The sequence below is a fragment of the Sarcophilus harrisii genome, chromosome 3, assembly GCF_902635505.1.
Source record: "Sarcophilus harrisii chromosome 3, mSarHar1.11, whole genome shotgun sequence".
Classification (NCBI taxonomy): Eukaryota; Metazoa; Chordata; class Mammalia; order Dasyuromorphia; family Dasyuridae; genus Sarcophilus; species Sarcophilus harrisii.
In genome coordinates, this window is record NC_045428.1 from 230,887,619 (window position 1) to 230,915,256 (window position 27,638).

At 31.9% G+C, this 27,638-nt stretch overlaps 1 protein-coding gene across 11 annotated transcripts in view; it reads left to right on the forward strand.

The window, feature by feature from the left end:
• Positions 1-27,638, forward strand: part of USP25 (ubiquitin specific peptidase 25) — a 183,872-nt gene that overhangs the window by 77,592 nt on the left and 78,642 nt on the right. For all 11 annotated transcript variants that reach the window (XM_031959178.1, XM_031959168.1, XM_031959170.1 and 8 more), the window contains 4 exons: positions 13,703-13,789; positions 17,674-17,811; positions 19,548-19,624; positions 20,846-20,919. In XM_031959178.1, coding sequence (XP_031815038.1) covers positions 13,703-13,789; positions 17,674-17,811; positions 19,548-19,624; positions 20,846-20,919 — 376 coding nt within the window. The remainder of the gene's footprint in view (positions 1-13,702; positions 13,790-17,673; positions 17,812-19,547; positions 19,625-20,845; positions 20,920-27,638) is intronic.

Below are 27,638 nucleotides of genomic sequence, written 5' to 3' on the forward strand. Positions count from 1 at the left end.
TCCATTGGAATTTTAAAGTCCTCCAGACATTTTGATGGTGAAGGGAAATTGATTTTTTTAAAGTCTCATGAAGAAGTGATAACCTTACAGGCTTGCCCAAGACTTGTCTGATATCAGTTTGGTATAGTTTTGAACAAAAAAAAAGGTTTTCATCATTAAAATTCTAGTCTTTGCTTTGCCCTAGACAAATATCTTTTCTTCTTATAAAATGTGGTAATTTTTTTTTTTTAAAGCTGTCCTTTTAACCGTTTTTCCTACTTGAAGAACCTGTGCCATACTGTGGAAAAATCAGTAATAATTCTCCTCCTAAACGTGGGTCTCTGAATGACTTTGCTTGTTTTCTGAGGATTGAGTAATTAAGCAATTTCACAGCAAAATTTCTTTGTTCTTGGCATTATTTTTTCATTTTAACCTGACTTTCCTTTTTGTTTTAATGCCACAGATTCTTGTTTTCACAGTGGACTTAAAATTATCCTGAAATGCTTAATTTCTCCATGCCAGCATCTATTTCAATATCAATATATCATTGCATACTCTTTCAGATCTACAAGTTTTGTTTATTTCCTTGGAGTATTATTCATTTGTTTAAAAAAAAGAAAAGAAAAAAAAAACCCTGGGGCAGCTAGGTAGAACAGTGGATAGAGCACCAGCCCTGAAGTCAGGAGGACCTGAGTTCAAATGTGGTCTCAGACACTTAACACTTTCTAGCTGTGTGACCCTGGGCTAGTCACTTAACCCCAATTAATTGCCTCAACAAAAACAAACAAACAAAACACCACCACAGAATTAGGAGAGCAGACAGAGACAAGTAAAACAGTATTTTGAGAATGGACTCAGAAATCTGCCATGTGAGGCTACCTCAAAGTCAGAATTACCTGCATTATAACTAGAGTAAATGTTAAGTTTCTGTTTCTTATTTTGGTTTTATTATCTGGCTCTTCTCCTATCAGACCTCAGATTTTTAAATTTTATTTTTTGTTTAGCTTCTTCCATTTATACACATGCTTATTTGAGAAGACAGGTTCTTTCAGTTGTAGACAGTAACTGCTCCCTTTTTAAAAAAAAATTCTGGATCTTGGGCAGTTGTTTACTTGTAACTGCGAAGTTCCTAAAAGCAGTTACTGTCTAATTTGGTTATAAGATTTTAAATCATTCCTCACTGCTCTAACATGATGGAGATAACTTGTGAGAGGGAGAGATGATGGATGGGCAATGGTCATATCAAAGAAAACAGCATTATTGTAGCAGTGTCCATCTTGTTTAAACTTTTTATTGTTAAAGATTTGGGGTTTGTGATATGCTTTATGTTCATAACTGATGTGGTTGAAGAATTGGTATTAAATTTATGGTATCAGCTGAACAGGAAATGTGATGTATTTTATGCGTGTCAGTAAAGGAATGACCTGTTCTTATTCTACAGAGAATGGGAATTGAAACTTTTATACTCTTTGTATTCCAAAATAGGGTCTTGAACTTTGTGTAATTTTCATTTAAATTTTATTAGGAAGCTTTGAGCTAATAGTTAAAGTATCATTTTCCAATACAGTTTAAAATAGCATTGAATAAATGATGCAAGTTGCCAATGGATGAGTGATCAGTTAATACTCCCAACCAAGAAAAGAACTCAAAGAGTAGAGAGTTTGTAGGGCCAGTCTTTCTATCACTTCTCAAATCAAGTACAAAATTTTCTTTTTAGTTTTTTAAAGCCCAGTTCCCCTATCGCTCAAGTCTTCTTAAACCTTACTTCCTGCTACATACTTTTGGATACAGTGACACTGGTTTCCTGGCTATTCCATGAAAAAGATACTCATTTCTCAACCCCCAAGCATTTTCTCTGATTTTCCATCATACCTGGAATACTCTCCCTCCTCATTTCTGCCTATTGACTTCTTTGGCTTCCTTCAAGTCTCAACTAAAATCCCATCGTCTACAGGAAGTATTTACCAACCTTCTTAATTCTAGTGCCTTCCCTCTTTTATTTCCTTTGTACATATTTGTTCATAATTCTTTGCTTCTTTCCTACATTAAATTTCTTTCCTTAAAGTCAGAGATTGACTTTTGTCTCTTTTTCAGTCTCCAGCTTAGCACACTGACTCTTCCTTCTTGACCTCTGCTATAAAAATGGCCATTATTTAACACAAAGGGGTGTGTGTGTGTGTGTGTGTGTGTGTGTGTGTGTATAAGTAAAACCATATTATTTGTATTTCTGTTAATCAGTCTTTTTCCTCTGGAGGCAGACTTTTTTTTCTATAGGATTTTTGTATTTACTTTGGGTATTTGTATATTCAAAATTACTTGGATGTTCATAATTTTTAAAACAATATTGTTTTATATTGTTATATATACTATATATACAAAATTACTATATACAAAATTCTCTTGATTCTGCTCTTTTTTCTATTAATTATTTCATGTAAATATAGCCATACTTTTTTAAATCAATGAGTTTGTTATTTTTTATAACACCTAATTGACAAATATCCTCACAATTTCCAGTACTTTGCTGTTAGTTTAAATATTTTAGAACATGATTGGTTCTTATAATTACAAAATACTTTTCATACAAATAAAGTCAAATCTAAACAACTGGAAAAATACTAATTGCTAATGGGGAGGGTCAAGCCAATATAATAAAAATATCAGTGCTGCATAAATTGATTTACTTGTTCAGTGCCATACCAGTCAATTTATAAATATAATTTTATATAGTTGAATAAAATAACAAAAAATTATCTGGAAAAATAAAACATCAAAAATATCCAGCAAATTAATGCAAAAATGTAAAGGAAGGTGGCCAAGTCACATCAGATTTCAAATTATATTATAAAGCAGCAGTCATCAAAACTATCAAGTACTGACTAAGAAATAAAGTGATATTTCACTATATCGGTGAAATAGATCACATATACAAGAAACAGTAGTAAATGGTGATAGTAATCTGGTGTTTGATAAATCCAAAGAGCCCTAGCTTTTGGGAAAGAAATCATTATTTGGAAAAAACTACTAGAAAACCTGAAAACCAATATGGACAGAAACTAGACCAATATCTTATATTCTAGACTAAGGTAAGTTCAAAATGGGTACTTGATTTATACATAAAGATTTCACAAGCAAATTAGGAGAGCAAGGAATAGTTTTTCCATCAGATATATGGATATGGGAAGAGTTTAGGACCTAACAACCGTTAGAGAGCATTCTGAGAATCAAATGGATAATTTTAGCCATATTAAATTTAAAGGTTTTTGCATAAACAAAACAAGATTAGAAGGAAATCAAAAATTGGGAAATAATTTTTACTGACCTAATTTCTCAAATACAGAGAACTGAGTCAAATTTATAAGAATACTACTTTCCTCTATTAATAAATGGTCAAAGTATTTGCACATGCAATTTTCAGATGAAGAATTCAAAGCTACATAGCGAGTCATATGAAAAAAATGCTCTAAATCACTGTTGCTTGGAGAAATGCACACTAAAAACAAATTTGAGTTACCACCTCGCAACTGTCAGATTGGCTAATATTACAGAAAAAGCAAATGAGGCAAATGAGAGAATAGGAGAAAATTGGGACACTAATGCATTGTTGGTGGACTTGTACAGTGATCCAAGCATTCTGGAGAGCAATTTGGAACTATGTACAAAGGGCAATCAAACTGTATGTCCTTTGATCCAATAGTACCACTACTAGGTCTGTGTCCCAGAGATAATTAAAAAGGAAAAAGGGCCTCCATGTACAAAAATATTTACAGTATCTCCTTTTGTGGTGGCAAAGAATTAGAAATCAAAGGGATCAAATGGGAAATAACTAAATAAATTGTGGTATATGAATGTAATGGAATGCTGCTTGTACCATCAGAAATGATGAATAAGTGGATTTCAAAAAAACCTGGAAAGACTTGCATGTAGTGATACAAAACGAACATTGTATACAGTAATAGCAAGATCATATGATGATTAACCATGACAGACTTAGCTCTTCTCAGCAATACTGTTTGTAACATTTTGTAATGATCAACTATGACTGACTTAGATCTTCTTAGTCATCCAGTGATCCATAAAGTTCAAAAGACTCATGATGGAAATTGCATCCAGAGGAAAAACCATATGTTTTTTTCCTCTTCTGTTCTTTCACAATATGATAATATGAATATATTAATATATGTTTTACATACTGCAAATATATAATCTACATCAAATTGATTACCATCTCAAGTTGGCAGGAGGAAGTAAGGAAGGTAAAAAAATTGGAAATCAAAATGAAAAAAGAATTCTAAGAAAAGAACAACTAGGTTCTTTTGTTTTTACCCTCATCAATCATCTTTGGAAACAGATCTAATAGTGGTATTGCTGTGAAAGGTTATAAGCAGTTTAATAGCTTTTTGAACATCATTCTAAATTGTTCTCCAGAGTGGTTATATTAAATAACAGTTCTACCAAAAGTTAGTGTCCCAATTTTTCCGTATTTCCTCCTCTGTTTTACCCTCCTATCATTTTAGCTAATCTGATACGTAAAGTGATATCTCAAGGTATGCATTTCTCTAATTAATAACAATTCAGGCCTTTTTTATATAATTACAAATTGTTTGGCTTTCTTCATTGGAAAACTGCCTGTTTCTATCCTTTGACTATCAATTTGGCAATGACTCATATTCATAGAGATTTGACAAAGTTCTTTATATATTTGAGAAATGAGACCTTTAACTGAGAAACTATGAAACAATTTCCCCTAATTTTCTGCTTTCCTTTTGCTCTTGGTACATTGGTTTTATTTGTTAAAAAAAAAAATAATAATGTCATTGAAGTTATCCATTGTATTCCTCCCAATGCTCTCTCTCATTTGTTCATAAATTGCCTATTCATAAGTCTGATAGATAATATATTCCATGTTTTTAAATTTTCTTATAATATCTCTTCAAATCTAGGTCATGTATCCTTTTTGACCTTATCTTAATAAATGGTATTATGCCTAATTTCTTCCAGACTGCTTTCTAATTTTTCCAGCTGGTTTTTTTTTTTTTTTTTTTTTTTTTTTTTTTTACCAAATAGTGAATTCTTATCCTCCAAAACTTAAGTTTTTATACCTGTCAAACTCTTGGTTATTATAGTCATTTACTGCTATATATAGTATATTTATGCTGTTCAACTCTTCTCACTTTCTATTTCTTAGCCAGTAGTTTTAATAATTTCTATCTTGTATTAATAATTTAATATTTGATATTGTTAAACCTTCTCCCTTTACATTTTTTCATTAGTTTCTGTGATATCTTGATTTTTTATTCTTCCAAATGAATTTTGCTATTTTTTTCTAGCTCAATAAATTTTTTTTTTTTGGTAATTTAATTGGGATGCCATTAATAAGATTAATTTTGGTGTAATTGCCATTTTTATTGTATTGATCCACAGTCTTACCCATGAGTAATTAATATTTCTCCAATGATTTAAATATTATTTTAGTTGTGTAAAAAGGTTTTTATAATTTTGTTCATATAATTTGTGAATTTGTTTTTTTTTTTTTTCTCTTGTAATGTTGCTAAGTTTTCCAGTAGAATACTGAATAATATTGAGGACAGTGGGCATCCTTGTTTCACACCTTATATTACTGGGAAGGAACCTAGCTTATCCCCATTATAAATAATGCTTGCGATGCTTTTATTTAAATACTTTTGATCAATTTAAGGAACAATTTATTTATATTTATACTTTCTTTTTTTTTTCATTTTTAATAGCTTTTTATTTACAAGTTATATGCATGGGTAATTTTACAGTATTGACAATTGCCAAACCTTTTGTTCCAATTTTTCCCTTCCTTTCCCCCACTCTCTCCCCTAGATGGTAGGATGACCAATGCATGTTAATATATTTATATTCTCAAGTGTCTTTAGTAGAAATGAGTGTTGTACTTTATCAAAAACCTTTCCTGCCTCTATTAGGATATAATTTTTGATACTTTTGTTTCTTTCTAAATTTACAAGACTTTTATACCCTTCTAAATGTGTATAGTGTTCCCTCTCACCCAGTTCTGATGTGAGTAAGGTTCCTGCATTACCTGTTCTCTACCCCACATTCCTTTGTATCAGTTGTTTGCATATTTCATTTATATGCAGTGATTGCTCATTTTCACTTCTCCTTATCCAGTTTTATTTTTTTCCATCATCTCATCATACTCAGCTTACTACACTAATCCTTTCAACTACCCAAGTAATGATGACAATCTTAAGAATACTGATAACATTTTTTCATATAAAAGAAGTAAACTTTATTGAGTCCCTTGTAATTGTTTTTTAAATTTTTTCCTTAATGTTTCTCCTGGATCTTACATGTTGAATATTTTCATTGAGTTCTGATTTTTTTTTTATCATAAATACCTGAAAGTCAATTCATTAAAAGTTCATTTTTGTTGTTCAGAATTATTTTGTTTTGCTGGATGAGTTATTTTTGGTCACAACCCCAGCTCTTTTATTCTTTGAAATAATGCATTCCAGGCCCTATGGTATTTTAATGTAGAAGCTCTGTTAGATCTTATGGCAACTTGAATATAGCTCTATAGTATTTAAATTTTTTTTTTCTTGTTGGTTATAATATTTTTCTCCATAACTTGGGAGCTTTGAAACTTGGCTATATTATTCCTGTAAATCTTCCTCATGGGATCTTTTTCAGGGAATGGTTTCATGGCTTTTTCTTTTTTTTACTTTTTACTTTACCCTCTTGTTCTTGCTTTCTTTCCCTCTATAATTTTTCCTCAGATTTTCTTATTTGGTTTTTAGTTCTCTAAAAGTTCTCCTTTTTGGGTTTGTGATTATTCAGTGTTTTTCTTTGAAGGAGTAACTTCACTATTTTCCTCTAAATTTGAATCCAATCTTCTCAATCCTCATAGTAGTTGTCTGTGGCTGGATTCGCTCTATGCTTAGTCATTTTTGATTTTGTTCTGTTTATTTATAACAGTTTGCTATTGTTATCAGATTTTGGTGCTAAAGTGATGTCTCAGGTCCTTCTTACTATTATTTTCTAAACTCTGTCTAATCTCAAATTAATTTTCTCTGCCCCTTAAGCTGTGATTAGGGCCACACTATCCCTCAAACACTCTTGATTTGGAGGGTTCCTTTCTTCTAGAGCAGCAAACTGCAGTTCTTTCCTCTTTGAGAAACAGAAATTAGGGCTGGGCCTCAGTTTTCTGCAAATGCCAATAGGGTCTCCTGCTACCCCATACACAGAGTATGTACTTGCTCTTTTTCACCCCCATCCATAACCTTGCACCAGTCAGCACAGCTGGGCCTGGTGTCTTGCTACAGTGGAAAGTCTTTCAATTTTCCCTTACTTAGCTTTCCTTGAAGTGAAAGTTCTTGTGGTGGAGGCTGCCCCCACAGTTTGATGTAAAATGATTTAAGTGGAGTTTGCCTGAAGGTGTTTTACACTTCACTTGGGTAGAAATTCTGTCCCCGGTGCTCAAATCTTTTCTGAGGTCTTCTGAAGTTATCTTACACTGTTTCACCCAGATTTTTATTTTCTTATGTCTCTCCTACCTCCTTTCCTACTTTGTGGTAGGAAAATATATGTGCTATTCTGAATTTGTTTTTATTGCTCTGTGTGTTCTCAAACTTGCTGTTCTTTGAATTGAAATTACTATACTTTTTTCACTATGGTCTTTTCTTTCTTTCTTTCTTTCTTTCTTTCTTTCTTTCTTTTCTTTTCTTTTCTTTTCTTTTCTTTTCTTTTTTTACTTTCTTTCTTTCTTTCTTTCTTTTTCTTTCGCAATTGGGGTTAAATGACTTGCCCAGAGTTACATACTAGACTATTTTGTATTTTCATGCACCCTTCCACTTCAATAAATGGCTGCTGGTTGTCTTTTTTAATGTTGTCTTTTTAATTTGTATCCATTTGGTTTTCTAAACATTCTAAACAAATTTCTCCCATTTCTACTTAGTGTGATCTTGCCTGGAATGCCATAGTCTGTCTATTTTTTATGGTAAAATAGTGATTACTGTGGTATCATAATAGAAACATTAGTTTGGGATTTTTAACTTTTGAGCATAATCTTCTGGTTTTGTCATAGCTGTTAAATAGCTATGTGGGGTGATAAGACCAACAACTAGCATGAACTTAGCATTTCTCTATAGAATACTTTTGTTTCTTCAAAATGAAGTCTCAGGTACCATCTTCTATAGGAAGGCTTTCTTGATTCCCCATATGCTAGTACCTTTCTCTTAAACTACCTTGCATTTATTATTTTTCTTTTTATAATTATTATGTACATAGTTGTGCATATATACACATGCTCACATGCAAATATTTTTTCTTTCCTTCATTAGAATGTATACTCCTTACTAGCTTCCCTTTGACTTGTGCCATTTTCACACCAGCTGGCCTAGTCCTTTAGAGATAATAATCTGTTCAAATACATTCCTCAATTGTTAATATACTTCTGCTTCATCATGCCATCCTCATCCTCATGATTTTCAACTACTGGCTATCACTGTATAAATCCAATTCTCTCCATGAATTACACTCTGAATTCTTGCTCCATGAATAACAAACTTACCTTTCCTTTTAAACCTTTTTCTTTTTCACGTTTCCCATTTTCTGTTGATAACGAGTCCTGCTTCCTCCTGATAATGTGTCATCTCTAGTCATCCTTCCAGTATTACTTGGACTTTTTATTCCCCACACTCATTCATCAGCGTGGTTGAATCATATGATACTCCTGGTTCCCCATTGCCACCTTTAAACTTTCTTTTTATATCTTCATTCAGTTTTTTGAAATTCTTTCTTCAGTTTGTATCAATCCCTTTCTGTTAGCTGTTATCTAACAACTTCCCATACATTGTTTCCTTTTTCAGTGAATATAATGCCATGGTTTTAATCTCTTCTACAATTCTTATCTTCATACCAGGGGACTTGAATCAATATATATTGATGTGCCCTCAAATACTCTTTAAAAATTCCTCAATATTCTCACTTTTCATGCCTTGCTCTTCTATCACACTTAAGCTCCATTACACATAGAGATGTTCATAACTTCTCTTGGCATAGATCATGAATATTCTTCCTCTATATTCATGAATTTTGAAATTCCTTCATCTGATCATAATCTATTTTTTAGCCCCCCCCCTTTCTTGTGTCTTATACCCCTAGCCTTATTCTTTGTCCTCAAAGTGACTTCTGATAACATTTTTCATATTTTCATTTTTTTATGTCATTTTTTTTGTCTCATAGAATTAATTCCACTTACCCAATTCTAATTTTTAAGGAATTATTTTCTTTTTTGAGCATCTTTTTCCATTTTGCCAATTCTGCAAGGAATTATCTTCATCAAATTTTTGTGCCTCATTTTACCATTTAGCCAATTTTTTTAGGTGTTATTTCTTTAGCTTTTATTTTTTTTTTTTACATAGCTGCTAATTTTCTTTTCATAATTTTATTACAACACCCTTATTTCTTTTCCCAATTTTTTTTCTACCCCTTTAATCTCTTTCTTTAGTGCTTCAGGAATTTTTGTTGGGCTTGTGTCTAATTTGTATTTTTTTGAGCCTTTGCTTGTAGCTATTTTCTACACTCTTGTTAGTTTTCCCTATCATCACAGTAGCTTTTTATGATCAAGTCATTTTTGTTGTCATCACTGTTTATTTTTAGCTTATTTTTTGACTTTAACTTTTATGTTAAAGTTGGTCTCTTCTCACTTGGTGTGAGAGACCCTTTCTCAAGTTCAGACTTTTTTATGCTGTTATTTTCAGAGCTAGTTTTGGAGGTCTGCAAGTTTTCAGTGCTTCCAGAATAGTGTAATATAAGGAGGGATGTGGTCACTATTCTTCTAGTGTACACTTTGGTCTTTAGCCCAGAAGAACTCCTGCTTCTCTGCAGCCACAAGTCCTAGTGCTATCCTTATCCCTGCAATCATATATAGACAGTGCAGCAGGATTTTGTCAGCTCACCATCTCCTGCAATCTCTATCTGACTAGTTGCCCTAACTACCCTTTTAGCCTGAGTTAGGACTTCCCCAGCTGTCACAACTGGAAAGCCTACCACTGGTGTTGCTGCTTTGTGTGCTCCCGATTGGCTCCTATCATTGTAGGAGCTCACCTGCTAACCTCATAAGTTGTTTTGGTCTAGAAAAATATCTTTTTAACCTTTTGTTGCCTTTGCCACTTTGGAATTCAACTTCAAACAGTATTTTAATGTTATTTTAAGAGTGATGTTAGGAAAGTTCAACTGGATTGCTGCTTTTGTTCTGTTATCTTAGTCCCTCTCATTATAAGATTTCCACTCTCTCTATCACTCAATTCTTTCCCAAGACATTACTCCTTAATTGGTTACTCTATTCCCTTTACCATTTTGACTCCTTGGTGAACCAGCTCAACTTTGAACTATCTTATACATTGAAGTTCTTTTCTCCCCATCCTATCGCCAATCATAACTTGCTAAATCAGTGTTGAATTACTTCTGCCATATACAGTCTTTTGCACCTATCTACATGCTGCTGAAAAATTTATGAAATTTTGCTGAGGGGGATCAATATATATTTTTAACACATATGTAAACTGTTTACAGATCCAAGTAATCCCATCCTAACCATCTTTTCTAGAAGACTGTCTTCACTATCATCCCCATTTTTTCACTAATATTCAATAACTTCCTGATTATTGCTTCCTCACTGCCTTACAGATATGCTCAAGTCTTCCCAGTTATTCCAAAACAGTTACTATTACAAGAACTATCATTTGATTTGTTCCACTTCTACAGCTCACTTTTCTTTTGTGACAACTCCTTGAGAAAACAATCTATAGTAGATGCCTCTACCTCTCCTTAATGCTGCCATTTAGCTTGTAATTTAATCATTCAACTGCAACTACTTTCTTCAAAGCTGCCAGTTATTTATTAATTATAAAATAAGTATTTTTTCTCAATCCTCATCCTTCTTGACCTCTTTTAGCCTTTGACATTGTTCCATCTCAGAGTTCTCCTGCTCCTTGTCTCACTATTCCTATACATTCTCCTTTGCTGTATCTTTATCCAGATTGCCTCTGCTAATCATGATATTGGCCCTCTTCTTTTTCTGCTCTATACTATTCCATTTACTGATCTTATCACCTTACATGAATTCAACTATAATCTCTGCAGATGATTTTAAGATTTATTTATCCAACTCTAATCTTTCTCCTGCCCTCTAGACTTAACTTTCATGTCTTAGTTACTATGTCCCACTTTCTGCAATAAATTTTTCCTAATCCCTTGATGCTAGTGCCTTCCCCAACCCCTTAAATTACCTGCAGTTATCTTGTTAGTACATAGTTTTTTATTTATTTTGTTCTGTGTTTTCTTCATTAAAATGTAATACTGTAAGGGCAAGACATTTTTTCCTTTTCTTTTTTTAACTGAAAGTCACAACTTCACATAGCATAAGTAGTAACAATTTATTACCAGAGAAAGGCACATGCATGCCAAAACTCTTTATATATAGCTAGAGGAATCCTCAGTACAGGCAAACCTCTAGGTATTTGGGTTACAAAGAAAATGGAAGGATGCCAAAAAAAAGTGAAGCATGGCTGAGTTCCTTCTTGGCATCTGCTATACCATGAAGATAGGATGGTCTCACTTTCTAAACCCAGTTGTCTAAGTTAGACTGGGTAGAGCTGCCTGGCTTCAAGGGGCACTGAGAGTTTAGTAGAATTCAGTTACAAAAGATTAGTGTTATGTTTGTTCAAGGGGGCTTCATTTCTGGAAAATAGGGAAACTTAAAAATGTTTCAGAGTTCAAAGTGGGGCCTTTTACATTTCTTTTTTTTTTTTTGGACTCTTGGGCTTACACAGTCCTTAGCATATAATAAACATTTCATAAATGCTTATTGACTGACTAATATCCAGTAGAAATTTTTATGTATTTGTTATATCTGAAATCTACTACAATTAATTCTGAGCATACAATTGAGGCTTACAATCTGGCCAGAGGTATGAGACTTAGACATATAAAAGAAAAAGAAAATGACTAGAAGGCAAAACAAAAGACAATGTTTTATATTTATTTATTTTTTTTTTTTGTAAACTCCTTAAAGGCAAGAACAGTTTCATTTTTATCTTTTTATCTTCAGTGACTAGTTCAATGAAATCTGATATAATTCCTTAATGCTCACTGAATACTAAACTCTAGAGTGTAGTCTTAACGCACCAAGAATCATAAAAAGAAATAAGTAAAGATTGTAATATATGGAAGCTTCAGGGACATATGATGAAAGAGGATATGCAAAGTATTTATAATATGACTAAAGATAGAGGCAAGACTGAACCTGTAGTGTTTGAGTGATAGGAAAAAGAATGTAAAGTAAGTAAAAGAATGTAAATAAAAAGTTTGTCAGATGATTTACTCAGCGATTTTACTTGAATAGTATCTATCCTCAAATAATTAAAAAAAAATTTTTTTTAGGAAATGTCCATATATACAATCCATTTTGCCTTAATAGTTAAAGCAGTTTCTTTGGTTGGTTTTTATCTAACATACTTTCTTTATATGCATGCTTATTTATCCCCTCAGTGAACTTTGGTTTTTTCCAAGTATGATTTTCCCTTATAGGAATACGTTGCCTTTCAACCAGGAAGAGTTGTATTGTTAATGTAAACCTTTTCTTTTTTAAGTTAGTTACCATACGAACTTTTAAAGTAGGAACTTAACACTTTTCAAAATTTTATTTATCAGAGTTTTTATTAATACAGATTCTGTCCTTCAATACAAATATGTTAAAAATTAATGAAGTTTTAACCTAAAAGCTACTTGGTTCTGTATTTCTATGGTTATATCAGATGGTATATGAGTATTTTGGCATAATGTATATGTACCTTTTAAAAATTTAAGTTATATATGATCCTGTGTATAATTTGTATAGTGCTTTGTATATTTTTGTGGTAAAAAAATAATAAATATTGTTATCAGTTAAGATTATTAAAAAGAATGCTAATAGTCTTTTTTGCAGAAAGATTAAAAAGAAATTTCCCTGTCACTTCAATCCAATAAATATTAAATACATGTTAGGCACTAAGCTGAGGACTGGTAAAACAATTAAAAAGAAAAATAGTCCCTGCCCTCAAGGAGCTTACTGCACAAAAGGAAGCAAAAAAGCTGGGTGGTAAGGGGAAAGGCACCAGAGTGTATTCAGTATGTGGACATCTTATTTTTTGTTCCACTGAGTTAAAACCAGATAGGGGAGCAGAAGCAAAATAGAGTAATCTGAGAGTCCAATTTCTGTTCTTTATAAAGGAAGGCATTAGGAGGTATTTGGCCCTTAACACCCTCCAAACAGGTTCAAAGTTTGAGTTAACAGCTTGCTGGGGAGTTTAGAAGGGATATGCTCATCTTGAAAGTCACAGGAAAAATTATACCTTGTATAAGAAGAATTTTACAATTTTCATTAATTCTAGTATTTTCCTTCTTGTATTATCTCCAATTTATCCTTTATATACTTGTTTGAAATATTTATACACTTTGTTTCCCCCATTAGACTGAACTTTTTGAGAACAGGTTTTTTTTTTTTGTTTTGTTTTGTTTTTTTGCCTTTGTGTCTCCAGTGTTTTAGCACAATTGTCTAGAACACAGTACTTAATATTTACTTGTTGACTGTCTGATTAGAAAACATATCATTAAGAATGAATTCTGATTTTTAACTTATGTTAGTAGTTTTATTTTTCCTCCCTTAAAAATGTGTAATCTCATTTCTTTTCAGTCATTATTTAATCTTCTGGAATTTCGAAGATTAGTACTGAATTACAATCCTCCTGCAAGTGCTCAAGATTTACCCAGAAACCAAAAGGTAAAATTAAATTATATAAATGCTTTCCCCTGATGCTTATCTATACATTTGTAGTCATTTCTCACTCATGAGCTAGATTCCAGAGTCATTGTATAAAATATTAATCTTAATATTGTCAATTTGCTAGCTTTGAATTTCTTTTCATTAGAAGACTGAACAGGTTGAGTAATACATAGAAGCTGAGACTTTTTTTGCAATTTTTTGCATGGATAGACTTGTATCTTACAGTCATAAGATTTTCAATCATCACTAAATGAAATCAAATTCCTTTCTTATTTGTATAGACTTTATATACATAGTTGTGGCCACAATGGAGTGGATGAAGAATTGGAAAGGAGGTTAAGCTGTTGGAATAATTTTCTAAACTGATTTGCAAAATAAACAGCTGACTTTCCTTTTTCCTTTGCTATCCTGTGTGTCCATTTGTTTCCAACACGATTCACAAAAATTCCAACAAAGTCTATCATAACAGAAGGTATCCACTAGTAGATGCAAAGCTAAAGAGTTGATGGAGCAAACTAAAGAGCTTCTCTTGAGATGTTGTTCCCACTGCTCCCTAATTGTCTGACTGCACCTATCCATACTCTTAGCTGCAAAACTGACCTCCTTAAAGTGCAGATTTGACTATGGCACATCTCATGTAAAATAATTGATTCTTTTACCTGCAGGATCAAATATAAAATCCTTTGTTGGATTTTTAAAACCCTTCATAATTTGGCTCTTATTTTTTGAATTTTATTCCTTACTCCCCATAACATACTCAAGAGATTCAGGGTCACAAGCCTTCTTGCTTTTCCTCACAAAAAAATTCCCAACTCCATTCCTTTTCTCTGTCTGTTCCCCTTGCCTGGAATGCTCTCCCTTCATCTCAGGCTCTTGACTTCCTTCCAATCCCAAGTAAGATACTACCTGCTATAAGAAATCTTGTCCAGTCTCCCATAATGTTAGTACCTTCCCTGCAATTTATTCTTTATATATCTTGTTTGAAGTTCTTTATAGGATATCTCCCTTTTTAGACTATGAGCTCTTTGAGAGTGAGGACTCCTTCCACTTTTCTGTTTCCCCCCTAACACTTCCCCAACACCCCCTCCCCCCCTTGCTTTGTATTCCTAGATCTTACACAGTGTCTGGAATTTATATAATACTTTTAATAAATGCTTATTGATCTGACTTGAGATGTATGGTCAGTGCTGTGAACATGCCCACGAGATTTGAGATATGGTGGGATATAATGGGAGGTTGGCTTTTAAGTTAAATTAGTTGCATCTTTGTTTACTTAACAGAGAAAGTTTTTTGCTGCCGGGGGCTATTTCTGGGATCTTTTTGCCTTGTTTTTCTGATTTTTGTATCAATCACATTTTTAAAAAAAGGTGATATAATCAGTGTCTACTTTTTCATTTTCCATTTTTGGATTTGAAAGCATTTTTGGGTTTGAGCTGCTGCTGTCACATCTTTATCTTCTAATTCATTACTATTCTGTGATCTGACTGAGCATAAATATTTGACTGAGACATTATTGGTCCATCTCCATTGAGGCATTTTTTGTCTCTTAAAAACATAATTTATTTTATATTTTGGTGTTTTGGTGGTTTTTGTGTCCACTAAATTCCAACTTGTGCCCTGAAGAAACATAAAAATGATATAGGTTTGTGGCTTTCAAGCTGTCTAGAAGTCTTAGATGATACTAAAGCACAGTTTTCATCATATAGAAGACTATTTTTAAGTTTTTTTAAAATAACTTTTTTTCATCTTTACTACTAACCTACAAATTGTATTTGGAAATACAAATTGTATACGGTTTTGAACTGTATCTTTTAAAAAAAATTAAATTAATTTTTTAGCTAACAGATATCTACATTTTGTTCTTAAAAAAGGCATAAGGATCATTGACATTCTTGAGGAATGGCTTTTGTGTCATATATGTGCTTGATATTATAAAAGTTTTATTGGATATAGCATGTGATTTTAGTATTGCGTGTTGACAACTGTAAGATAAGACACTGTGAAACAAATATTTAAGTTTGATACATAGTAGTGATTATTGATTGTGCACTGGTATATTAATTTCTGATTAAAACAATTAATTATAAAATAATTAAAATAATAAATAATAAAAATGAATAATGAACCTTGACCAAGCTTCTTTGCATACATGTAATTTAAGACCTTTAAAGTCCAGATATAAGATGCCTTTTGTACTATCTTGCAAAATGATGGAGACACAGTTAAAAAATAAATAATCAGCTTTAAAAGGCAAATAGAAATTCTACAAATTTTAGATATAAAAGCTAAAGAACATTTTCTCAGATAATTTTAGCTAGTAGGCACAGTTGATTATTTAAATAAGATTTTTCTCCTTGAAGAATTAGAATTGGAATTCCCTGTCATAAAATATTTTGAGTAATACAGAAGTGCCAAGGATTGATTTCAATTATATAAATTATAAAATGAATTATGTATAACTTTATTTATGCAAACAAGTGCCAGGGACATTTGGATTCTGCTATGATTAGTTTGGTGAAAACTAAAGATACTCCATGGCAAGGTACTTATTCATTCTATGCCTTAATTTCCTTATTTGTAGAAATTAAGTGTTATGAACTCAAAGGTCTCTGTGGTCCTGTCTAGCCTTAAATTTATGATCCTTATGATCCAATTCTGGAGAAAATCAATGCCCCTTTCCAGTTCCTTTATACAAAATAGACCAGGGAATATGAGGATATTTTTTGTGCCAAGTCTTTTTCAAATATGGGCCACTGTCAGTATAAAAACTTCCATTGCTACAGATTGCCAACCCTTCTATTACTAACTTCTAGAACAAGAGATCATGTGTATTCCTCAAGAACACACAGCTACCATATGAAAGAAACAGGCATTCCTGATTCTAAGGCCAATCTTCTATCCCTCCTCCTTATAACTTTAAGCACATTTATAGTTTTGTACTTTAGTCATAAGTGGTAGCAATAATATCACTTATAAGATTTTAGAACCTTGAATTTAAAAAAATTCCATTTCATTTAATTGTCTAAGAGTTTGGTTAGGCAGAAAGAAATAGGGAAGATGCAATATAATAGGGTGGGGAAATAGCTTGAACAACAGTGTGATGATTCAGTTCAGTCAGTTAAGAATTTTAAAGTACCTATTATATATATATAAACCATTACCAAAACACAAAGATAATTACCAGGTGGTGAAATGTTTAGCTATAGTAGTTCATGATTGTCTGCTAAGATGGTTATGGATTGCCATTCATGTCAGCCTTTACACGTTTCACACTAGTGAAATACACATTATTAAAATCTGTCTAATATAGAAACAAGGGTTGTAAAAGGATACATAGTTATAAAGAATACATAGTTCTTTTTTTTTTTTAGTTCTTATAAATAAAACTACAGTTTAATGTGTGAGATAAACAGTAATGCACAAAAACTTATAATGTAAAGTACAATACAAATTTTAGCACATATACTGATGTTTAGGAGTTGTTAATTCTTTTTTTTCTCTCAAATTCCCTATGCCCACAAATTAAAGTCTCCCTTCCCCCTCAAAAAAGTATAGGAAAGATTCAAAAAATTAAGAAAAGTCAGGAAAGATTTGGAAGTAGGAGAATTGGGAATCAAGGAAGGGTATATGTATAAGTTAGTATCCTTCATGTAGGAGAAAGCACTCAATTTCTGACAATAATGGCAATTACATGTTTGATCTATATGAATTTTTCTTGGATGCCCTAAATGTTCCTTGTCCTGCTTTTCCTTATTTGCATATGACAGATAGTTGACTGACAATTTTACCCACTTAATTTTGCAAATGTATTCTTATTCTTTCAAGATGATTATCTCCTGAGAACACAATTTTTATTAATCTTTTTTATTTTTGAAATTTAGGAACATCGGAATTTGCCTTTTATGCGTGAGCTGCGGCATCTGTTTGCACTTCTTGTTGGTTCTAAAAGAAAATATGTTGATCCTTCAAGAGCAGTTGATATTCTTAAAGATGCTTTCAAATCGAATGGCTCACAACAGGTAGCTTTTAAAGGGAATTCATTTATGACTCTACATTTAATCTGATTAGACTCTAAAAACCTAGATTGCAGACTTTTTTTGCTTTGCTTTATATCCGAGGACTTAGCACAATGCCTGACATGTAGTAAAAAGCATAATGAATACCTCTTGACTTGACTTGTCTCTCACATAAATAGGCACATCCACACAAAACATATGCAGTCTTTGGTGTTCACACACACACACACGCACACACACACACAGAGAGAGAGCTGGGAAAAGTTACATAAGATCCTTTGATACCCGATATCAATTTAATTATTATTTAAATTAAAAAATATGTATGTATTGTGCTAATAATTGGGGATACAAAAACGAGAAGCAAAGCAACTTCTGTTCTCTAGAAGTTTATATTCTAATGGAGGAAATCCAACCTAAGTAAGCACTAGGTGGGAGAGAGTCAATGTGGAGGTAGAGTCTGCCAGAGAGTGAGCAACATGGGTGGGGCTGCTCATATCATATACCTGTCATCCTCTTCTCCCCCAACAGGAACTTAATCATCAAATAGGCCTCAGGGTAGAATCATCCTCAGAGAAGCGGAGCAAGAGTTTAAAAATTTAGACACTAATGATATGGCTATCAATCAGCAGAGCAAAAGATTACTAGTATTTTTATTTTTCTATTTCTTGTCTCTAAAAAACATAAATTAAAAGAGCCTGGGGGCAGTTGGTAGCACAGTGGATAGAGCACTGACCAGCCCAGAAGTCAAGAGGACCTGAATTCAAATGTGCCCTCTGACACTTAACACTTTCTGGCTATGTGACCCTGGGCAAGTCACTTAACCCCAATTGCCTCTGGGGAAAAAAATTAGGTCTTCCTACAAAAAGAAATATCCCTCTTTTATATGATTTTCCCCTACCCCCAACTCTACCCCTCAGGTTTTGCAGAATATTTTTCCATATAGATTTATTTAGGAAATTACATGACTATTTGGCCCCTCTTCTATTTCACTAGGTTTCTAATACCAACCCCTTGAATTACAGATATCTTTTACTGATCTAGAAGAACCAATTTTTGAGGAATAAAAATCATTCTAGTAAATAGCAATTAGTTAGTTTTGTAAACTTACCCAAGTTGTCGTTAGGGGAAAAAAAGCAAAATAATTAGTGGCTTTAATTAAATGTTAATGACCTTCCTAACCTCAAAAATTACTGAGGTATAAAAGTATTATGATAAGAAGTCTTCAGTCCTTTCTACTTTCCTTGTATTCTAAATTTACTACTAGATTTAATATAACCCTATGTATAGAAAGTTTTCCCATAAATTTTAACTCATTTCACTTAGGAGATGAAAGTAGCTTGTAGAATTTTTGTTTTGTTGAATAATTTATTGTTACATATACCAAAGCATACACATGTTTAGAAAAATCCAAGTATAATTTGATAAAAAAAAAATTTAAACATTTTGCTTATATTATTTGTGGAATCATTTTAACGATTTTTGAAGTTAAGGCTTTTGAGATTTTCTTAATATAAAGCATTTGTTTATAGAGTGGGTATTTTCAACATATTATTTAGTTTTCATATAAAATCATTTGTCACATATTTGTATTGTTCAATTTCCAACATTTGTATTATTTAACGTTCAATTTTCTTGAACATAGTATTTGGAAACTTTACAGAAGTTACTTTTAGAATGTGATATTTTAAAAAACTTAGAAGGAAAAATATTATAATCATTCTTTTTTTAAAACACAGCAAGATGTGAGTGAGTTCACACACAAATTATTAGATTGGTTAGAAGATGCCTTCCAAATGAAAGCTGAAGAGGAAAGGTAAGTTTCCTCATGAAATTGGTGTTTGTTTTATATTGTCTTTAGTTCTATTTTTCTTTAAAGGAAATATAATGTAGATGTGGTGCTTTGTAATTCAGGATTCATGTATATTTTATAGTCTCTCAAGCAATGCACCATTAAGACTAATAAAGATTTGGAAAGTACAGTATCTAAAATTAACAGACTTATCACATAATTGAAAATTTAATGTAATACTCTATCTACAGACAGAGGGCTGACTTTTGATTTATTAACTAACAAGTCATTTAAACTGGTAGTGCCCCAGGTAAACCTCTTAAGAGTATGAATTATAGATGAATTACTGACCCATGTCAATAGAGATAGTTTCCATACCAAAAACTTCTCTGAAATGATAAAATCGTAGATTCAGACCATCTTTCCAGTTATATATTGTTAAAAAACTTAATTTTCTTATCAATAGTTTTGATTACATTTATGAACAAGAAATGTAATTCTTAAACATATGTCCTTAATGTGAAGAATAAATAAATTTGTTTTACCTTTCATAAGATGGAAATTGTTATTAAATAAATATTTGTAAGAGCTACTGGGCATGGCCATTCATATTTGTTGTTGGCACTTAGCTAAAGATTTTTCTGAATTTAATAACATTAGGTTAGGTAAAATTTAACTAAAAAGTTGAAAATGCTTTTTATACCACAGTAGTTATTAAACAATGTTTAATAAATAACTTCATTTAATTAAAAGTGAATAACCTGCTCATATGAGGTAAAATTAGCTAGATAAGTAGTACTGAATAATACAAAAAGCCTAAAAAATGTGAAAGAATTGTGATCATTTCTTCTGATCAAATGGATCTAATTATAAAACTAGTCAAATATGTTAGTGCTATAGTCTAAAAAATGGGAATTCTTAACCTTTTTTGTGTCATACATAAATCTCTTTGTCAGACCAGTAAAATCTGTGATTTCTTCTCATAAGAATATTTTTAAATAAATAAAATAAAATTCATAGAATTAGAACTAAGAAAAGTCATTATATTTAAGTCCATTTATCAAAATATGTATTTTTTTTTAAAGTCATGGATTCTAGCTTAAAAACTCTTGATCTAAAATATGAGATTTAAAAAATACCCTGTATCAGAAAAATCTATTTTCATTATGCATTAGTCATAGCATAGGTTACTATGTAAAATCCAAAGGTTGTAACTATATTTACATATTAAAAAATATTTTTCAGGGATGGAGAGAAACCAAAGAACCCAATGCTAGAATTGTTCTATGGAAGGTTCCTAGCAGTGGGAGTGCTTGAAGGTATAGTTTTATATAGTTTTTAATATACATATATATTTTTGGCAGTATAGCATTTTATTGCATATAATAAGCTTATATTTGATTTGACTTATTTTTTTTTTCCTTTCATTTTTTTGGGATGGGGTAAGACAGTTGGGATTAAGTGACTTGTCCAGGGTCACACAACTAGGAAGTGTTAAGTGTCTGGAGCTGGACTTGAATTCAGGTCTACCCTGACTCTCTGGTCTGTCCTCTTACTCACTGCACTATCTAGCTGCCCCCAGATTTGACTTGCTCTTCAACTTACTCTTTTTTGACAATTCTTCAAGTGACATGCCTACTTAGGCCCCACTGTTTATTTTTTTTTTATTTTATTCTTAATTTATGGAATAAAACAAACATTTTTGTAACATAGTACAATACCTCCTTTTTAAACACAGTTCTCTTGACTCCCAAGCCTTTTTCATTTTATCATATCATACAAAGTACATGTTGAAATGAAAGTTGAAATGAAAATGAGAGTTGAAATGAAAGAAAGAAAATTCAGAGAGTTCCTAATATTTTATCTAGTTCAGAAATTTACAGGTTATATTACAAGGATTATTAGTGAATATGTATTAATAGTTAGTACTTATTTAATACCATAAAATTTGTAAAATTCTTAACATGTTATTTCTTCTTCTCAGAATTATACAAGTGAGAAAATAGAGGAAAAGAAGTTATGTGACTTGTGTAGGGTCACAAAATTAATAAATATTCCAAAACCTATTTATTTTCTCTCACTTTAGCCTCGAATCCTTCCACACTGCTTGCCTTTTTTATTTTCCTTCCCAATGTCAATAGTTAACCTATTAGTACATGTCCTTCCCAGCTCTTGGTCAACTTCAGCTTCTATTTATGTAAGGGATAGGGCTACAGAAAATAACTACAATTATGTGGACTGAGTACACAAGCCATTGACCAGATTTATTAAGAAATCCTTTTCTGCTTCCATAATTGTTACCTGGTCTCTGATGCTACTCCAAATCTTTTTTTCCCTCCTTTATAGCATATTTGCATCTCCCTGACCCTCTCAGCTGAGGACTTCACTAGTGTTCTGTCAAATTCATCATTCTACCTCTCACCCTTAAACAATCTTCAGAGAATCCTAACTCAATCTATTATCATATGTTTTTCCTTCTTTGTCTCAGCCAGACTCCTTGAAAAATCTGTCTATATTTGCTGCCCCCATTTTTTCATATTTCATCGTCAATTGTTTGCTAACTTCTGAAGGAATCATTTAATTCAGCCTGATCTTTATACCAAATGACTAATGATTTCTTAATTGCCACATATTGTGGTCTTAGTCTTCATCCTTAATCTCTCTGCTGGCATAGTTAACCCTACTGTTTTCTTGGATATTCTTTTCTGTATTCTCATAATATTGCTTATTGCTGGTTCTCCTCATATCTTTGTTAGTACTCCTAATTTTCTTTTTTTGACTCAATAATATTTTTCCCTCTTGCATTCCCCAAGGCTCTGGGGAATAGGTCTCAATAGGCTTCTCAAAATTCTTTGTGACTACATCAGTTTCTATGAATTTAATCATCATTTCTATATAGAAGTATCACAGATCTCTGTATACAGCACTAGCCTTTCTTCTCAGCACTAGTCTCACATTACCAATTACTTTGTAAGAATTTTAGACTGACTGTTCTAGAGTCATCTCCATGTCACCTTGTCCAAAATAGAATTTATTTTCTTCCCCAAATTCCTTTCTTCTAGTTTTCCTAATTCTCCCTATTAAAGCCATTACCATTCTCTTAGTCTCTCAGATTCTTAATCTTTAAGTTGCTCTTGACTCTTCATTCTCTCTCACCCCACATAATGAATCAGTTGCCAAATATTATCATTTCTATCTATGTCATTCATCCTCTTTTTACTACCTACACAGTCACTACCTACATTGGCCGTATCAGCAAGCAATCATAAGTTCACATAACATATATGAAAAACAAGATTTATTATAAGAGAAATGAATATGCACCCTAAGTTCAGAGTTCACAATACAGACAGAAGCTTACATATTTATGAAATTAGGACAAAGGGGAAGAGAAGAAGACATTTTCACCTACATGGGAGTGATGGGGGAGGAGAAATCGTGAATAATTAAGAGAAAAAGCATTCTTTTCCCTTGGGAACTGCTAGACTAAGAAGATACAATGGTCTATGTATTTACAAGGGTCCCAGCTGCACAAACAGTTTCTCAATCTGGTGCAGACTGATTGGTGCCTGTTTTGACTCCAGAGACACACAGGGAATCCAGCTTTGGGTACAAACAACAAATTGACAAAGCTTTGCAAGGGGTAAGGGGGAGAAAAGAGTGTTATCTTTGACACATTCAGGACCTTTTGCATACTCCAGGTCCCTTGTGTTTCTGAAACATGACAAGTGAAAAGACAAATTCAGAGGACTCCTTAAAACTCCTTAACAACCTCTTGCTTAAAATGTTGCAGTGATCACTTAGTCTTTTTGTAATAAAGCTCTTTTGGAGTCCATCTTCCATATAGTTGTTAATGGGATTTTGCTTAAACACTAATCTATATCAGTTACATATTCAGTAATCTTTAGTGGGTCCCAAATTAGTTCAGGATAAAATATAAAAATTTCTTTTTTATTTTTATGGATCTTTACAACCCGATCCTCCATCTGTCTTTATAGCCTCATTATACTTTACTGCCCTCCTTTAACTTTAAGGGTTTTTTCCCCTCTTTTTCATCTATAACATCTCCTCGACTCAGCTCTGTGCCTTTACATTGGCTGTCTACCATATCTGAAAGAACACTCTCCCTCTCTCTCTTCCATTTTTTTACATATTAGTTTCTAATTTTTTAAACCACCTAAATGGTTCTATTATACTACCTTTCTATTTATTTTGTATTTATTCTCTGTGATATACATATAAAATATATACTATATTACATGACATAAAATATATACCATATATCTGACATGCTATATTATATAAAATATGATGCATATGTTATATAATTGTAATATATCATGCAGATATATATATATCAGAGAGAGAATATATGTACACATATATATTCTCTTAGAAATAAATTTAACTGATAATGTTTTTTCATTACCTACATTTTTTAAAATACCTCATTTCCAGAGAGCCATCACTAATACCAAAGAATAAAAAGAAGTGTTTAGTTGAGGAATTGTTTAGCATATTTAAAATATCAAAAAAGTCTGGTGTTCTGTGCAGTATTTCAGATCCATGTCTTTCACTGTCCAAAGAAGTATAGGGAAAATGGCCTTTTTATATTTTTACACTAGGTCCAAGATTGGTCATTTTAACTTTTTAGAATTGTTACTGATTTTTTATTTGCATTATTGTAGGGTATTTATATGTATTATTTTCTTTCTTTTTTATTATTTTACTTTATTTCTGTTCATATAGTTATTTTGCACTTTCCTATGTTCTTCATACTCTTGTATGTTCATCCTATATTCATCTCTTCAGCAGAGTAATATTTCATTACATTTATATACTTCAAATTGCTTAACCATTCCTTATTCAACAGGCATCTACTTATTTTCTGGTTCTTTGTTACTACAAAAAGTGATCATCATAATTGCTTTATGTAGGGCTTTTTTTTTTCCTTTTGTAATTGACATCTTTAGGCTTTATGTCTCTTGTCTCTCAGTGGATTATTTGTGTGAAAGGATATATGAACATTTTACTTTCTCTACCTAATTACCTATTGATTTTATCAAAAGCTATTTTTACTATTCAAAAGTCAATCACATTTCTTCACACATTCCAGCACTGATTTCCTAATGTTGATTTATCTGTGCCAGTTGGTTAGGTGAGGTGAAATCTCATAATAATTTGATTTTTATTTCCACCATTAATGAGAGTATTCATATATTTTTTAAATAATTTATCATTCTTTTTTGAACAATTAATTCATGTCATTGGAAATTTGTTTCTTGAGGAATAGTGTAGAGGGCTGAAACTCTGAAAAGGTATGCTTGAATCAGACAGCAGAACACTGAAGGCTAAATACCTATTTGATATGAAATAATGGCTCTCTCTATATATTTAGATGAGATGGTGATGTGATGCTCTCCTCACCATTGGTGCTTCCTGAATGTTTTGGTAGTGAGATAATCATAGGCAAGGATTGGAGGGCTAGGGGAGAGAAGTCAGAATCACTTGGTGGCAGGACAAGGAGGAGAGGCTAGAGACTCTGGAATTCAGAATCCAGGATACATCTTTGGCAAGCTGTGTGACAGCTTGCCTGCCTCCTTCACTTATCCCTCTAAAGACCAAGAACTTTGAGTAATCCTGCCTCTGACTGATCCTGAGGTCCTCCAGGGAGCTAGCTAGTCCGGACATTACAGAATAGCTTTTATTCTAAAAAAAATTTTGTTATTTTTGTCAGTCTTGAATATCAGAACTAAATCTAGTTATTTGATAGAAAGATTGTTTTCCCTATTCTCTTACCCTAGATTGGGAATTTTTTTTTTCTATCATTGATTCCTCTAGCAACCACTTGAAACCAAAGCATTTCGGCTCAGAACAATGGTTTGATTGTTTTGCACAAAATAATAGTTTTGCAAAAGGAAACTATATTGAAATACAGCTTTCAGAAAATATATATTTCTTTAAGTTCATGGACTTCATCCCCTATGTTAAGAATTTCTGTCCTGGATACATTAATGTTCTTGTTTGCAAAAGTTTTTAAATTTAGCATTTAAATTTTTCTATTTTATCTTTTGTAATTGTCTCTATTCCTTTCTTGGTTGTCTCTAAGCATAGCTATGAAAGATGCCTGAACTGATTCTGTAAATTATTTTGATATAATCTTAATATTCCCGCCATACATTTATTTTAAATTTGTGTGGTATATAAATCTTTGTCTAAAGACTACTTTTTAAATTTTTCTCCCACTTCTGATAGAAAATTCATTCCTGGACAACTTATGTTTTGGATTTTATCAAACATTTGCTTTATTACATTAAACTGAATCCAAATCTTCCTTGTTTAAACTATTCCATTTTAACATTCAATAGCTTTCATGATTTTTAACTCTTGCCCCCACTAGTGATAATTAGTTTTATAATATAGTTTGAGGTCTAATCATTTTCTTCTCTTTTTAATCCTCCTTATAAAATTAGTTATGTTAGTATTTCAATCTTTTGTTCATCTGAATTAATCTTTTTATTTATATCTCTAAAATCTGCCCTTTTAAATCTTATTGTTATAGCATGAAATCTACAAATTTTCTTTTATTGACTTTGTCAGCATTGAACATTTTAGTTGTCATTATTTTTATATAAAGTACATTTGATATTTTTTTTCTACTTAGGTATATCAAATAGATTGATCTCTTATCTTAAGCATTTTGTAGTTGTTCTCAATGGGACTTCTCTTTCTATTATTGCTTCTTGGGTATTGCTTTTTCTGTACTATACGTGCTCTTCATTTTCCTGTTTATCATATTCTCAATTGTCTCATTGTTCAGTTGTGTGTTTTGTTGTTTGTTTGTTTTTGCTGACTCCCTAAGATTTTTGTAAAACATCAATAATAAAAAGTTTTGTCCCCTCTGCTGATTTTTGTGATTCTAATTTCATTCTGTTACATTATTTCTGTTATTAGTATTTCTAATGCTGTCTCAAATAACAATGGTGAAAAGAGGTAGACTTGTTTTCATTCTTGTATTTGTTGGATTTGCTTCTAGTGTTTCCCCATTACAGATGCTAGGTTTTGATTTAAATTGATACTGTACACTGTTCACTAAATGTCCTTTTCCACCTGTGTTTTATAATATTTTTTAGCATAAATGAGTATTACTTAATTAAAAGTCTTTTTTTTCCATGGTTTGGTTTTTTATTCTTACTGTTTTCCAAATTTTGAACATCCTTCTTTTCCTGGTATTAAAACCAACTTGATCATGGGTTTTTGTTTTGTTTTTTGGATAGGAATACTATGTTGTAATGTTTTTGTTTTTGAAGTCAAGCTTTAAAAAAAATTAGATTTGTCTTGGATCATTGAATTGCTGAGAAGTCTGTCATAGGTAATAGTCACACAATCTTGCTGTTGCAGTTTACAGTGATTTGGTAGTTTAGCTTGCTTCATTCACCATCAAGTCATGTTAATTCAAAGCAACCTGTTCATTTTTTTAATAGAACAATAATATTCCATTACTTTCGTATACTATAACTTATTCACCTATTCCCCAATTAATGGACATCCACTCATTTTCCAATTCCGTGTCACTATAAAAAGAGGTGCTTTAAATATTTTTACACATGTAGGTCTTTTTTCCTCTTTCATGATTTCTTTGAAATCATGTGGCACTGCTGAATCAAAGGATATGCATAGTTTTATGACCCTATGAGCATAGTTCCAAATTGCTCTTCAGAATGGTTGGATCAGTTTGTAATTCTACCAGTGATGCATCAAGTATTCCAGTTTTCCCACACCCCCCAAAATTTTTTTCATTATTTTTTCCTGTTCTCTTAGCCCATCTGATAATTGTGAAATAGTACCTCAAAGTTGTTTTAACTTGCATTTCTCTAACCAGTAATGCTTTAGAACATTTTTTTTCCCTATGACTATAGATGGCTTTAATTTCTTAATCTGAGAAGTCTTTGTTTATATCATTTGACCATTTATCGATTGAGGAATGACTTGAAAGCTTATAATATGGCTTAGTTCTCTATATTTTAGAAATAAAGCC